At 27.3% G+C, this 17,617-nt stretch overlaps 1 protein-coding gene and 1 pseudogene across 1 annotated transcript; one reads left to right on the forward strand and one right to left on the reverse strand.

Moving 5' to 3' along the window:
- Nucleotides 1-2,618: 2,618 nt before the first annotated feature.
- LOC147078764 (uncharacterized) lies at nucleotides 2,619-4,517 on the reverse strand. Its single transcript, XM_085956814.1, has one exon. The coding sequence runs from the start codon at nucleotides 4,515-4,517 to the stop codon at nucleotides 2,619-2,621; it is 1,899 nt and encodes a 632-aa protein (XP_085812940.1).
- A 1,221-nt stretch (nucleotides 4,518-5,738) lies between these two features.
- On the forward strand, nucleotides 5,739-7,167 carry LOC147078765 (uncharacterized; annotated as a pseudogene).
- The last annotated feature ends 10,450 nt before the right edge of the window (nucleotides 7,168-17,617 follow it).

Raw genomic sequence — 17,617 nt, forward strand, 5'->3', positions numbered from 1 at the left:
GTAGGCAAATGTAGATTACATATTCTGATTGCTTTATTAAAAAAACCTTCAAGTTAATTATGTTTATTAAATATTCAGTTTGTGGGACTTAACATTTAACTATACGGTGTAATTTTTATCTCATCATATTCTTCAATGAAATTCTATACGTTATCAATATAAATATCTTTGATGAAGTTTCCAAAACTTTAATAAACTTCCCAAGAACTCGTAATTTTTTTATCTTATCAATAGAACACAGTTTTCTCAAATAGAAGATAATGGAATAGCTACTTATGCAAAATATTAATTAATTCTCGTAAGTTATCAACTTAGTAATTGATGCTTCAAATTTTTATATTGTCTTCATTTCGTGATAATTAATCGTAAAAATAAAGTTAAAAATTGCCATTAAAAATGTCTCATGCATTTTTAACGTTATTTTTCGCACTTAACATATAAACTATATGGTATAGCAATATTATCGACGTCAAAGAATCCCCCAATTTTAATATAGTTTAAAATATGGGTAGTCAATCTCATTCTCAAAAAATTGCATTTTTAAATTTTAAATCGCCTCCATACATATAAAATTAGTGTTATTTACATTATACACAGTTTAATAATAATTATCTTAAAGCATAATGTTTTTAATATTTTTAGATCATCCGATGGAAACGTGCTATTATTTTATGTATCTATATAGTTTTATTTTTAAAGGATATAATATTTTTTATTTATTTATTGTGTGATCGAATGCTACATCGGGACGTTTGTCTTCAGTTTCATGCTAATTTAGTATAAGAAGTCCTTTGAATATATATTTTTTATACTTTTAAGTTTATTACAATGGTGATGATTGAAATACGCGATTTTTTTCTTTTCTGTTTTTATATATGTAAAAGACCACCACGTGAGACGCCTGATGTTCTATCGAAAATAGGATCATGTTTAGACATGTTTAAGCACCAAAATTTTTAAAGCATAACAGGCATAAAAAAAATAATTTTATTTGAAACTTCATCTGATATAAATCATTTTTTGATGTTACGTGTTTGGTCATTGTAAATATAACTCATGATATATGCGTGGTGGACAATAAAATTTTTAAAAAGAATTTTACTTTTTTTTTCGTTACCAGTTTGGTCATTACTATAATTTTGTGCTTTCTGAACATATTTTCAGAATAAAACTGATATATCAAATATTCAATAGCACTCATGATTTTTAAGATAGATGTCGAAGAATACAAACTTTTAATTTGACTCTTTTTTTAACCTTACTATCGTTACAGAAAAATCCATAATAAGTATCTTAACCCTTAATTTTATCCCTTTATTTATTTGGTTAATTTTAGGAGTCAGAAAATATTTACTAGTCCCCAAAATTTTTATTTATTTATCTAAATAAGTTATATATTCAATATATTTTACACATTATTGTTTTATTCATGATTTTTTTAAATCACTTATTAGTAGATTAAATAACATCATTTTATAATTAATTTAAAAAATCACAAAATAAAATAAAAAAATTATATCAGGATATTTTGATACCTTATTAATGTTATTTCGTTCATTATTTGTGTAGGAAAAAAACCTATCCAATTTGTACTGTATGGGTCCTGAATAAAATGAAAGCGTTAAATGAATGACATAATAATTTTCATATTTACATGCATAATTTTTTATTACATCAGAAGAAATATCTTCTTGAGAAATTCTAATAAATATGCAGAAAAAGCCAAAAAAAGAATTTTAAAATCTTGAAACAAAATTATAATAAAAATTTTAATATGGGATATCATACTGTGAAAAAAAAACACTTTTCACAGGTGTTTTAATTCCAATAAAGTATTTTATAAAAAAATAAAAGCACGATTAATTGTATTACAATAGCTACGATAGATTCAATACTTATTGTAATTTTTTTATATTTAAGTATACCCACTTATATCATAAATTTTAATCGGATATATTTTCTTATATAATATCCTTACAGAATTATAATTTACTTGGCTTGTTACCCAGATAAAAATGGTCAAACCATGCTATTTGTCCCTAAGTTGCCACGCAAAAAGTTATGTGTTTCGGGTCACCTAAAAATGTACAAATTATACCAATATTAATTTGGTGTGTTTACAATTTTTGCATGTAAAAATAAGAATATGAAGAAAATAAGATAAAATCAAGGAATTTAGCACATAAAATTACTCAGTGACCCATCTAAATTTTTCAATAATATATTTTCAAGTAAAGCTTTTTTCTGGCTTCATGCTACATTTTTCGGCTTAAATAATTTTTGACATGGATAAAACATCAATATAACAATGTAAGAAATTTACCGGTTCAAATAAATCCTTTGAAAGGAATACAAATTAAATTTGAATTGTTTATTACAAATTAAAATGCAATTTTTTTCTATTTTTTTGGGTAGTTCAACTACAAGGGATTAAAATATAGGCAGAAAGCTTATAAGATATTTTTTTCAACACATCTTTATAGCATTTAATGGTGAATTCATTTCAAAATAATTTGTATGATTTTAAATTATGAAAATTTTACTTTATTTTAATGACAATGTATTTGTTTCAACAAAGTAAAATCAATAACTTAACATTAAAATTCAATACCATGTAACTAATAATGGTGTCCACAACATGGGTGATGATGTCCACAACATGGATGATGATGTCCACAACATGGGTGATGATGTCCATAACATGGATGATGGTGCCCGTAGCATGGATGGTGGTGATCATGGGATGGATGGTGGTGATCATGGGATGGATGATGATGTTCATTATCTTTTCCTTTATTTTGACCCTGATCCACAGGCTCTTTTTCTTTACTTTGATCGTTTTTATTCTTATGGACATGATGGTCTCCATGGGCATGATGGTCTGCATCATTTTTTAAAATCTCTTTTTCCTTATCGTTATTTTGCCCTTTTTCCTGATTTTGATTCTTTTTATTCTTAGGGTCATCAAGTTCAGCACCTTTTATTAATGTATTCTTTTCTTTTTCGTGGTTTCTATCATTTTCTTTTTGTTCTGTGCTTTGATCGTTTTTATTCTTATGGACATGATGGTCTCCATGGGCATGATGGTCTCCATCATTTTTTAAAATCTCTTTTTCCTTATCGTTATTTTGCCCTTTTTCCTGATTTTGATTCTTTTTATTCTTAGGGTCATCAAGTTCAGCACCTTTTATTAATGTATTCTTTTCTTTTTCGTGGTTTCTATCATTTTCTTTTTGTTCTGTGCTTTGATCGTTTTTATTCTTATGGACATGATGGTCTGCATCATTGTTTAAAATCTCTTTTTCCTTATCGTTATTTTGCCCTTTTTCCTGATTTTGATTCTCCTGATTCTTTTTATTCTTAGGGTCATCAAGTTCAGCACCTTTTATTAATGTGTTCTTTTCTTTTTCGTGGTTTCTATCATTTTCTTTTTGTTCTGTGCTTTGATCGTTTTTATTCTTATCGACATGATGGTCTGCATCATTGTTTAGGCTATCTTTTTTCGTATCGCTATTTTGCGCTTTTTCTTTTTCTTTTTCTTCTGTGCTTCGATCGTTTTTTTTCTTATCGACATGATGGTCTGCATCATTGTTTAGGCTATCTTTTTTCGTATCGCTATTTTGCGCTTTTTCTTTTTCTTTTTCTTCTGTGCTTCGATCGTTTTTTTTCTTTTTGACATGATGGTCTGCATCATTGTTTAGGCTATCTTTTTTCGTATCACTATTTTGCGCTTTTTCTTTTTCTTCTGTGCTTCGATCGTTTTTATTCTTATGGGCATGATGGTCTCCATGGGCATGATGGTCTCCATGGACATGATGGTCTGCATCATTTTCCTCATTGTGATCATGATGAGAATTTTTCTTGTCATTATCTTTATTTTGATCTTTTTCATTATTTTGACTTTTTTCGTGGGAATTTTTATGTTCATGTGCATGATCCTTGTTGAGTTGATCTGATTTTTGATCGACTTTTGTAGAATTATTTGTTGTTTTTTTGTCTATTAATGGTTCCTGTTCCTGTTCCTGTTTCTCTTCATTTTTATTATTATCTTCATTGGAAGCATCTGATCTGGATTTATCGCTTTTTTCTACCACATTTTCTTTTTTTGATGATTCTTTACTACCAGAGCAAGGTGGTTCTTTTGTGCTTTCTGTAATTGGATTTGGTTTACTTGGTGGTGGAAAAAGTGGCTTGGGTTCGGCATGTGGATTTGGTCGCGTGTAAGGAGCCCCATAACATGGAGGGGGTCTATTATAAGGACAATAACATGGTGGAGGTCTGTAAGGACAATAACATGGAGGGGGTCTGTAGGGACAATAACATGGAGGGGGTCTGTAGGGGCATCCACCACATGGAGGGGGTCTATAGGGGCATCCACCACAACATGGAGGGGGTCTATAGGGGCATCCACCACAACATGGAGGTCTGTAAGGGCATCCACAAATACAACTATATGCTGTAAAAGTTAAATACTGCAAAACACACAAATACAAAGCAATTTTCTTTTGATTAAGCATTACATATTTATTTCTTGTTAAGTTATTTAAGCATCTTTATCTCGCTCCGATAGCATTAATGGTGTTAGTAAAAAGAAAACGGGTTTTTATTGATTATAAAAACTCTAGACTATAAATATAATAAATTAGAAGAGGAAATTCATTGATAAATTTTTAATATCTTATCTTAACCCTTAGATACTAAATACTTTTCTGATAGCGAGAGACTAGATTTATTAAATATTTGAATAGAAAACTTCGGTTCCTTTGATTGCTCTATTTTTTGATTTACGCAGGATTGTCTGCTCAATAATAGGATAAATAGATTTAAAAAACGTGTTTTCTGGATTGTAGTCTTATATACTGGATCATGAACTGCAAGCATGGTAATTTATATTTCCCGTATCTATGCTTTTACTGTAATTTATATGTTTTTTCTTCGCTTTTAATAAATAGAAAATCATCATGCAATTGTATAGATAGAGCTCGATTGATTGTTCTACAGAAATATTGATATGCAATAAAGGAGGATAGTAAAATGAATTTCTTAACATCAAATTTTAAAATTTTGTGAGAAGCCAGAGAGAAATACATTTGGAACATTTAATTAATTCTGATAAAAATTTTCAACCATAATTTGGCTACTTTTGCATTAATCATTATTAAATTTAACAGTTAAGGAGTTAAAAATCCCGGACGAAGTAGAAGCATGCATGCAAGCTCACTCACACTCCGCAAGACACTTGAACTCATCCCATTTTATAGAAGAAGAGCGGTTGATGAAGATAGATCAAGGGAAGGTGTCAAAAGATGCATCGAGGAGTTGTGAAATATTCCCAATTGGCTGACCACGTCTAAATAGATATTTGTGATAAAAATATAATTAATGTATAAATAAAGACGAATTTAACAAGTCTTTAGTGCCATAATTTTTTTAACCATACTAATTTATTAGTTATCTGATCGCACAGAAAATGTTGTTATTTTCAAATTGCTTCATTATATTTAACGTTATTTTATTTAGTACTATTTTCTAAACCAAATTAATCCTTTATTTTTATATTTACATATTGAATTATATATTTATTTTTTATGCTAATTGTGCTATGATTGTCTTATTTCATTGTTTTGGGTTTTTCCGATGTTTTTCTTATATTTTTAATTTATGCAATATTTAATTTCAAATCTTCAATAATATTTTGAAATTTTCGTATTCATAATTTTGACAATATACCCTCAAGAATGGCCAATTTTCGAAATATTAATGCTGTGCCTTCTAACAAAGAATTAATAGATATTGTTCTCAACAAGACTCAAAGAAAGACGCCCACGGTTATTCACCCGACATATCATATATCTAAAATACGAGTCTTCTATATAAAGAAGGTGAGATTTACATCCAAAGAGTTTGTAGATCGTCTTTCGTCCATTACCGAGCAATTTCCCCGTTTAGAGGACATCCATCCATTTTATTCAGATCTCATGAATGTTCTCTACGACAGAGACCATTTTAAAATGGCACTTGGTCACATAAATCAAACCCGATCATTAATTGAAAAAGTAGGAAAGGAGTATGTAAAACTTTTGAAATACGCAGAGACCTTGTATAGGGCAAAGCAACTAAAAAGAGCTGCCTTGGGACGAATGGCCACCCTCGCCAAGAAACTGGGAAAGAGTATGGAGTATTTGGAAGAGGTAAGACAGCATCTTTCCCGTTTGCCATCGATCGAACCATCATCGTTGTCTCTAATTCTTTGTGGATATCCGAACGTTGGAAAATCATCGTTCATAAATAAAATTTCTCGGGCTCATGTTGATGTCCAGCCATACGCATTCACAACAAAAAATCTTTTCGTAGGCCATTTCGATTTTGATTATTTGAGATGGCAAGTAATCGATACGCCGGGAATTTTGGATCACCCGATTGAAGAGCGTAACACAATCGAAATGCAAACAATTACAGCATTGGCTCATATCCAAAGCACCGTTCTCTTTTTAATTGATCTTTCGACTGAGTGTGGATATACCGTGGAAGAGCAGATTGGATTGTGCGAGAGTTTGGAGCCTCTTCTTGGAAATTTTATTGTTGTTCTTTCTAAATCTGATGTGTACGGAAAGAATCTTATTTTGAATTCAGAAAGATGCGACGTTTTGATGGAAAACCTTGAAAATATTGATTGCTTAAAGAATGATAAAAATGCACTTGAAAGAACATATAACTTCTTGGTTAAAAGAAGGTTTATTATGATGAGTACAGAAACAGAAGAAAATGTCGAACATGTGAAGAAATTGGCGTGTCAAACTCTTCTAAAGCAAAGAGTTGAGAAAAAAGTCGATACTGAAAAAATAAATGAGGTCATGAATCGAATAAAAATTATAAGAAACGAGGGTGTAGAACACCAACAAGAAAAAGATATGTTGAGAATCGGTAGGGTTGTTCTTGAGAAAGAGAAATTTGAAGCAGACAGAGAAAATTATGTTTTTGATGAAAGAGAAAATTATTTGTGTGATGATAAGTATGATATTGTTCCTGAGTTCTATGAAGGAAAGAATATTGCCGATTTTATTGATCCTGAAATTGAAAGTAAGTTGATGAGAATCGAAGCTGAAGAGGAAGGAAAAGAAGCACCTCGAATATATGATATATTTACAAGAGAAGAGCGGGAATATCGTGAATTAATTGGAATACGTAAAAAGGAAAGGGAAATCGTTAAGAATGAAAAGAAAAGGGCTGCTATTCCAAAATCGTGGATTGATAGGCGCCAAATAGTTGATCGGGAAATAATCCCACAACCCCGAAATGAAATTGCTCCAGTTATAATTCCAAAGGGTACCTTTAAGAAGATAAAGAATCAAAGATACTATGACAAAAAACCTAAGCATATTTTTAGAAGCAGTAGCAAAAAAGGTGCCAAGGGTAGGTAAATTATTAAAATAATAAAAAATTTATTTGATTAAAAAAAAAATTGATGAATTTATTCAATCTCTCCATTTATTCGCTTAATATTATTAATTGTTTTTACAGCTATAATTGTGGCATTCATTTGATTTAAAAGAATTAAATTTGGTTAAATTAATTGAAGCACTAAAACCTTTTCGGTTAATATTAATTTATTATTCTTACAGTTATATTGAGGCATATATACAAACATTGGGATTGAGAAAGACCCTTGAATTAATGCGTCTCGAAAGTAAGAGAAGAATACTAAGATAGCCGAAAGTATTAAAACGCTATTCTTATGGGAAATAAAGCAAGCTGTGCTTAAGATCATAAACTAAAATTATAACGAATAATTTAGCACTAAAGCAAATACATTTATCCTTACAGCTATGTGGAGAATCATTTTATTTGATTAAGAAGAATTAAATTTGTTTAAATTAATTGAAGCACTAAAACCTTTTCGGTTAATTTAATTTATTATTCTTACAGTTATATTGAGATTGAGGCATATATCCAAACATTGGGATTGAGAAAGACCCTTGAATTAATGCGTCTCGAAAGTAAGAGAAGAATACTAAGATAGCCGAAAGTATTAAAACGCTATTCTTATGGGAAATAAAGCAAGCTGTGCTTAAGATCATAAACTAAAATTATAACGAATAATTTAGCACTAAAGCAAATACATTTATCCTTACAGCTATGTGGAGAATCATTTTATTTGATTAAGAAGAATTAAATTTGTTTAAATTAATTAAAGCTCTACCGCTTATTCGGTTAATATTGATTTATTATTCTTACAGTTATATTGAGATTGAGGCATATATACAAACATTGGGATTGAGAAAGACCCTTGAATTAATACGTCTCGAAAGTAAGAGAAGAATACTAAGATAGCCGAAAGTATCAATACGCTATTCTTATGGGAAATAAAGCAATATGTGCTTAAGATCATAAACTAAAATTATAACGAATAATTTAGCACTAAAGTAAATACATTTATCCTTACAGCTATGTTGAGAATCATTTTATTTGATTAAGAAGAATTAAACTTGGTTAAATTAATTCAAGCTCTACCGCTTATTCGGTTAATATTAATTTATTATTCTTACAGTTATATTGAGATTGAGGCATATATCCAAACATTGGGATTGAGAAAAACCCTTGAATTTATACCTCTTGAATGGAGGAGATGTATTTAGGAAGACTTTAAAGATAGCCAAAAGTATCAATACGCTGTCCGCAGGGGAAATAAAGCAAGTTGTGCTTAAGAATAAAAACAAAATTCTAACATAAATTGAGCCCTACAAATAATTATAATTTTTACCTATTCTGAGAAGTTTGAAAACAAAATAGATTGAAATTGATTTTGAATTCGAGAATCTTTAAAACATTTGGATAAATAATTATATTCACAATTATATAACGCAAAATCACCCTTAGAACTTTGATTTTTTTCTTTAAAAATAAAATTTGTTTTGTTTCTCATTTGTATCTTTATCCATGATTTGGGCTATTTCTTCTATATTTAACCCTCTTTGTATGTCTGTTTGGTCCAACGGTTGTTCTCTATCTTATCGTTTGAATGAAAAATCAAAGTCAAGCGGTTTTAATTTGATCAAGTTAATCAGGTCACCGCTTCGAGGGAAATTTCATATCATCACACAATGGCTTTGATTACTCGCTTTTATGCTCGGCAATCGAGTCAAGTTGTACCAGCGCAACGTTTAAGTGGTGTTTCAAAACCAAAGGCTTTCTTTTATCTGGATCGATATATCAGTGTATTATATACTCTTTGTAACTGATCAGCTTCAATTAATGAACAGGTAATACATGAAGCTTTTTTTTGTAATAAATTTGAATACTCAATCATCTAAATCAAAAAATATTTTAGATATTTACACCTCATAACCATAGCCCCCTATCATTTAAATCTATGCTTCTATTTTTTAAAAACTTCGTGTTCTTCCTGAATGTTTAAAGTGATTAAGTTACCTAGCTATCCCATGTTACGACATGATGGAATATCTATATCAGCAAAGCCCTTTTTTATTTAGTATAGCGTTAATTTGTTTTTAAGCTATTTTATCCTATTAAAGTAAAAATTAAAAGTGCTCTTTAGAGCAGATCTGACCGAAATTTATTTCCATATCCACATTTTTAAAATATTCTGAAACGTACCTTTATTTCCTGGATTTATTGATTTAAGTGTTTTTCTCAATCCTAATTTCTGTGCGTATGCGTCAGTTGTCATTCCTAGCTTCTTAATGTACGAGTAACGGTATTTTTTAGCCACAACATCCCGAGTTATGACGTACATTGCTATTCGTGTTCTGCATTATTATATCTCCACAATAATTAATTATATTAAACACCTAAAATTCAATAAAAATTATTTTGCTATATTCAGACTTGAAAGAACGACATTGAAACAAAAAAAATATAAATCGCAAGATACGAAAAAAAAGCACTAAAAGACATCATATCTCACTTATATAAATAGAGATTATGCACAAATATCAATACAAACCATGTTATTAGTTTAACTATTTTAAAAACATTGTGCTCTTGAAAAAGACATAAAGCAATAAATTTTCTATGATGTAAGTACCAAGGGCTATTCTACTATGAGACCAAAAAGGACATAATTTAACACGTTCTTGTGATATAAAGTTTTTTTTAAAAATGAATAATTTATATATGTTACAATGCTAAAGTCCATGGTTAGGCATTCTGCTTAAATCCATCGAACACATAAATTACTTTTATTTGCTTTTAACAAAATTTTCGTAGGAATATAAATAAATTCATAGGGATTGTTTAAATCACATGATATAAAAATATGTCACATATTATAAAAACTTAACAATGTGGTTTTGTTATTAGCTGATTAAAACCAAGTTATCAACTATTATCCCACCAACATTTCGCCAAAAAATATGTCACATGTTATAAAAACTTAACACTGTGGTTTTGTTATTAGCCGATAAAAACCGAGATATAAACTATTATCCCACCAACATTTCGCCGAAAAATATTTTTTTTAAGAATTAAAATTAAATAATTGCCATGCGATTTATTTTTTATAAGCTAAACGTAATTTTCTGATTTTTTTAATCTTGTTTAACTGATATTATATACAACTTAACCTACAAAAAAAAAGAAATATATTTATGTGTAACCATCTTTAAAAATTTTCAAATAAATATTTTCCTTCAAATATAAATATGATATAGACTTATTAATATTTTGAGGCCCAATGATCTACTATATTAATTAAATTGTAGATTTTTTTGTAGTATTTTAATTATTTTATATCCTAATAAAAATAATCATTGAATGTACAGTCCTCTCGGCTAGATTCAATAAACCGTACCCTAAATTATCATTCTAAAAAATAGTACAGTAAATATACGAGCATTTAAAAAATATGGGAAAATTTTTATATTCATCCATAAGATAGAAACAATATTTTTTCATAAAAAGTAATTCCTGTGCATTTAGTATGCTCTTTTAGTATTGGAGAAGCCACAATTTCTTACTAAATTAAATATTTAAAACAGAAAAAGAAATCGTGCACCTCTGCTTGTAACATAGCGGCAAAAAAATAATAGCGACTAAAAATTGGGATGGTGAAAAGTATGTTTTAAAATTTAACACAGTTAGATCAAGCATAGGTTAAAAACTTTTGAGTATTTTTCACGTCTTTTAAAAAATACACGGGAGAAAAGAGATGCACATCTTGTTTTTTAATAAATTTTTAACAATGTATTTTTGATAAATAAATTATTTTTGCGAATAAAATATTAAAAATTATTAGATTTGAGAAATAAAATCTTTCAAAAAGCATAAATCATATTGGTTTTTTGTCTACATTTATATTTTTTGTGTACATTGATATTTTTTGGGTATTCTAGTATATATACATCGAAAAATAGAAGATGAAAAGCTTCGTTATAATATACAATACGCATTTATTAATACAAAAGAAAATCCAGACCCATAAAAAATTAATTTTAGAATTAATTATTAATCATTTTGACAACTTTATAATTCAAATATTGGGCCTCCTATACCTTCGCATAATAACTAGGTTTGTTTGCAAACCTGCACATGATCAATTATGATAACTAATTTATATTAAAGAATGCCTAATCTTTATGATTAATGTGTTGATCAACTGGGAAGCGTGAACTAGATACTTAAGTTCTTTAATTAAAAAGTACTAATACTTATGAACTCAATCTGATTACTTCCTAGAAAAGTGAAAAATATGCGGGTAAACCCACTATTTAAATAAATATATTAGCCAGAAACAATATAGGATGTTCATAATCGATTTATATTTTATTTTTGGCTTTTCTTTAAACCCGATAGAGATAGCATCAATAAAATATTAGTGAATAATTAGCATATAATTTCTCTATCTGCAATTTAAACAACACAGATTAAATATATACCATAGGTTATCATGCAATTTACGTCTAAATTTTTTATTTATTTATTTTATTTACAATAAAAGCATCGTTTTTATATGACCTATTATATATTTACTGTTCGTATTTTCTGTTCTACGTCTAAAAGACGGTAAAATTACAGGTATCATATACAAGATGTTAATTTATACAAAAAAAAACATTTTTTTGAACGATATTAATTCAGAGCAGTAAAATTGCACAATAAAATGAAATTTTATTCTTAAAATAGGTAATTAATATAAAATTTAATTGTATCTAAATATTCTTTTCTTTTTTTATTTATAAATCAATATAGTAATAATACGATAATCATCTAGAAATACAGTTTTTCGAAAATAGTTCAGTAAGATACCTTGACTTCTTTCCGGTTGCAATAAAAATCAAAACTTATGTTAAATAATCAAATAAAAAAAAGCTGTCGTATTTATTTATTTAAAATGAGTTTTTGAATTCCCAATATTAAAAAAAACCAAGTGCTATAAAACAAAAACAAATTTTGAGAACTAAAAGAACTAAATATTTATAAGATAAGTTTTTACTGCACAATTTTGTATAAAATCTCAATAATACATCAATGCAATGAAAATTTTTAGAGATGATTAGTTTTAAATAAATCTTTTTTTATAAATTGTTGTTATTATCTACTGTAAATTTGAATATATGCTTGTATCCACATAAAATAAGCAGTTACTTCGTTATTTTCTCAACTTTTATAGCTAAAAAAGATGCTTTATATAAAAAATTACAATAAAAAACTCTAAATATGCCCATATGGAAAAGTAAATTCCATTTAAAATCCTATAATAACATTACCGAATAAAAATAAAAAGCCAAAATTCTTAGAATTTTTGTTTTTTTTTGCGTTTAAGTTAAAATACATCTCATTGTGGTTATATTATTACTGTCAGATTTATCATTCATTCCTTGCTAAATATTTGTAAAAATTAAATCGTTTACAGAAATATTTACCACAATAAACATTCTTATGACATGCAAATGATTCATTAACTCTTTTAATACATTTATCATATTAATTGACTTATTTAGCATACATTTTTATTCTTTCTCGCCTTATTTCCTTTATAACTTCTTATAATCACGATGGAAATTCTAAATATTTAAACTAAACTGCGTCTTTTTGTTCTAAATTAATCTTTCACCTTTTTTTTTATCTTTTTATTATTTACTAAAAGCAATAATTCTCTGAAATTCTTTTAAATTTTTATTTGAAATCCACCCAATTAAAAAAAAATAGTGTGTTGTCCTTGGTTTCAATCCAATCATTTGAATCCATGTTCATATAAATAATATTTACCTTGAATATTATCAAGACACTTGAACTCATCTCATTTGAGAGAAGAAGCGCAGTTGATGGGGATAGATCTGGGGAAGCTGTCAAAGGATATATCAAGGAGTTGTGCAATTTTCCCAATAGATGGAATTGATAAAAAGAAACTTAACCCATAATTAATAATAAGTTTCACAATTAATATCATTAGTTTCCTTAAACATGTGTTTTTTATGAATTATATGCTTATTTTATTTGGTTATAACTTACTTACTCCTTTCGAAATAATGAACCCGACAAAATAATCTTGCTTCTTGAGTATTGCCTAAAAAATATATATAGCTTAAATTTATTTTATACCTTTATCAAAAACTCGGGTATTCAAAAATATAAGTGTAATTATAGTTAAAGATGTATGTATCATTTCATTATTTCGTTTTATTCGATGTTTTAACTTTTTTTAGGATATCTAAATGAAAAAAATATGGTATATATGGAATATTTTATGCTGAAATTCAATTAAAAAAACCCATTAAGATTATATAATTATGAAATAATAACTAAACATTTGAAAAATCATCGTTCTTTGTAATTATAAAGCGAAATATTCCACCCTTTGAAATATAAATCTTTAATTATAATTATTAACAGATATTAAAGCATATAAATACACTTCGAGATACATTCATCTGTTTATTACTTAAGAGAACCTTTTAATTTTTTGGAATGGAAGTTTAAGCTTAGTAAATATCATAATAAAGTAGCAAAACGTGGATAAAATTTTCTCTTTATTTAAAAAGCACTCCTATAATTTAAATTAATTTTTATCTTATACTATCCAATGCTATTCATAAATAATTTAATTGGTCTCTCATATAAAAAAACTGCCATTTTTGTGTGAATCACACTAAAAAGTATGTATAAGCTTCATTTTACTTTTCTAGCATGATTAACAATCTGGATATAAACTTAGATAAAAACACATGGGCTCTAAATAAAATGATATTTAGTATATGAATTTTAAGCGATTCAAATTTTTATTATAGATTATCAAATATGATAATCAGCTGAAGATTTTAATCGATTAAAATATTTGGTGTAAAATCAAATTTAAAATTCATAAATAATTTATCTTTTTGATGCTGAAATAATTAAAGAAGCTTTCAATAATTATTATTTCTCATGACTGCAATCTTGTTATATTTTTTAACAAATGATTAAATTTTAGTAATAACATTTTTTGTTAAAGCTTTAGAATCCTTGATAGTGGTGTGGTTTTATCCGATTATTCTTGTATGTTTATACTTGTTTATTATAATCTGAAATAGCATCCTCGTGTGCATACGTTGATAAAATTATTTTTATAAATACAAACTGCCTAGGCATGTTATATTTATGTGTAATAGTTCTGCTAAACATTTCATGCAATAAAAGACAATGTTTTTATCAACTTGAAAACAGCACGTCGGAATATATTGCCACTTTTTTTATTGAAAGATTATGAAAAACGTGCTTAATGTATAATCATTGATTTCTCCTCAATTTATAGCTTTGATAGAGGCATTTTGCGTTCATCATACTATTAAAAAGGACTTATATTCGTCCTAAAACTGTTGATGTGCAGAAAAAAATGGATATAATATCCGAGAAGTCAGCAAATAAAATATTTATATAAACGCAAAACAATATTGTTTGATTTAAAAATGATCATGGATAGTACCTACTAATAGCAAATTCCAACTTTATTAAATATTATTTTTTTGTATTATAGATCTAATCATTCATATACTTGTCGAAACATATTACAAGATAAAATTATCTTATACACGCGGTAAGTATTTCACATTCAAAACTACCAGATGTTTCCATTGATTCGCTGAAAAGGCTTCACGATAAAAATGAGTAAATCTGTGCAGATGACTCGTATACCCACTACAAGAATTAATCACACTAATGTGATTGTTGATCTAGAATTAGCTAAATTAAAAATATTATCAACAAAAAAAATAAGAGGAGGTAATTATTTCAATTAATTTTGTTTAATAATGATCCCTTTTAGGATAATTATTTTGATTTTTACCAATTTAATTTAAATTTTTTTTTCAATAATTTTAGATAAATATAATATTTATCTAGAAAATAATGCATGGTGTTTGAACGCATATAATTGATTTATACTTCTTTATTAGATTAACGATATTAAAAAACAAAATTGTAGGTTAAATTCGATAAGACAACAACAATATATGTGTAAAAGATTTCCGAAACTTTTCAAGGCCACATAACAAAGTTTTATAATGTCTAAGCTTGTATTTTATATTTGAATTTACACATCCTAGATTTTAACTTTAAAACAAACAATAAAAGACATTAAAAACATGATTTTCGGATATTCTTCCTGTAAAGTGCAAACTATTTTTTTTTACTTAAGATTTTTAAATTAGTTAAATTAATTGCCTATTAATTTAACCCGAACATTTTTTAAAAATAAATTATAATTTATTTCTTTACCATTTTTAGATATTGGTTAATATAAAATTCTAGATTTACACAAAAATTATATTAAGGAACATAATTGAAATTTTTATGACATGTGCAATTGAAAATAATGATTTCATCTAATATCAAAATGAAGGTTTAACCAATATTGGGCTTATTAATTTTATATTTTGTCGCTTGCGTGCTTTATGATTTCAAGAATTGTATTTTACAAAAGTTAAATGAATTTAGAAAAAAATTATCGAAATTATCAAATATAGTAATTAAAGTGAATGAAATATTTTTATGATTTATCAAAATTTTTAAATTTAATGATCTTGAAAAGAATAAAAGAAATTTTAATCATAATTTAATATGAAACTAAATTTTGCTAAATTTTTTATTGTGATCTGTTTTACCTGTAAAATACAAAGCAATTTTAAAAGCGATCTCGATAGCTTAGGTAATTCATTCTATCTAGGTTTCCTTTCAAAAAAAAATTGTTTGAGCCAAGAAATAAGCTCAAAGGATTATGAGCTTATGGTTAAATCTCTTTCTAACCGAATAAACAAATATAAAGGTGTCAAAAACATGATAGAAGTTCTTAAAAAAAATGAAAATTCTAATGATCTAGATTTCAATAAGTTTCTGAATTTATTCTTAAATGACATATCCGGAGAGATAATAAAAACCTATGAACTGAAGAAAAGTTCTGAAATTAGATCATTCATTTCATCAAAAAGCATAGAATTGTCAAGTCTGGAGGAATTTAGTATGATGCGAGAGGTTTTAAAGAATTTGATAGAGCTAACTGTTAAAGATTTTTCCAGAAAATACCCAGATAGAATCAAAATTTTCACAACTAGATGGTCGTTTGAACACAGAATAAAAATTACTTATGACCAAAAAGCTATACTAAAGGCCTTCTTTAGAGATTTTCAAAAAGAACTAAACTATGAATTGAAGGAAAAAATTATCATCAAATATATGTATGTTAAATTTCGCGGCAATAAGAGTTTATTAAAATACTTGCTTTCTGATGGGAAGGCTAAATCGAATTGTGATTGTGGTCGGAATAGAGCGAATGTAATATGCGGAAACTATAAAAGTCTTGTAAAGAATTATTCAAAAAATAAAAAAGTAAGTAAAGGGGATATTAAATGTTTGACTAGAGGATGTCAAGGTTTCGATACTTATAGTCACATAGCGAACAAAAAGGAAAATAAAAGCTTTGGTGAACACTTCATAAATCAAATAGACTCTCTTAGAAACGAAAAAAGACAATTAGGTTATCTTGAAATCAATGTAAATGATTTATTTTGGAATTTTAAAGAAAATAAAGATACGACAGAATATTTTTTTGCATATAATTTTCTTGGGAACGATTTACGATCATATACATATGATTTTGAATCCTTAAATATACAGATGGATATACTTTTGTCGAGTTATATAGAAAATAACTTACTTTACAAAGATATCGGGCAGGTGACAATTTTTTTTGACTTTTTTTTAGAAAACTTTTTGTTAAATTACCTAAAAGAACCAGATGATATTGTTAAAATGAGGAAAAAAAATCGAAACTGTGTAGACCAAGAAAAAAGAAAGACAATCATTGATCGGCACTTGAGTACATTCACCAATGATTCTTATCAAGATTCCAATGGTGATAAATATAGTACGCATATATTTCAAGGCATGGATGATTTAGAATACAAAATATATGGAGATTTCCTATATTCCACTACATTAGATGAAAATAAGATGTCACCAGAAAATAAAGGAATCGAAGAAACCATAAATATTTCCAATGAACACATTCAAACAATATTTCAATCCAAAGAATGGGAGGAGTTACAAAAAGAAACAGAAAATGTGGAAAATGTTTTAGGAAATCTTTTAAAAATTCAAGATGACTTACATCCAATGAATTCATTCA

This window comes from Rhyacophila brunnea, unplaced genomic scaffold, assembly GCF_057557595.1.
Source record: "Rhyacophila brunnea isolate RB1 unplaced genomic scaffold, BYU_Rbru_1.0 scaffold_107, whole genome shotgun sequence".
Lineage (NCBI taxonomy): Eukaryota > Metazoa > Arthropoda > Insecta > Trichoptera > Rhyacophilidae > Rhyacophila > Rhyacophila brunnea.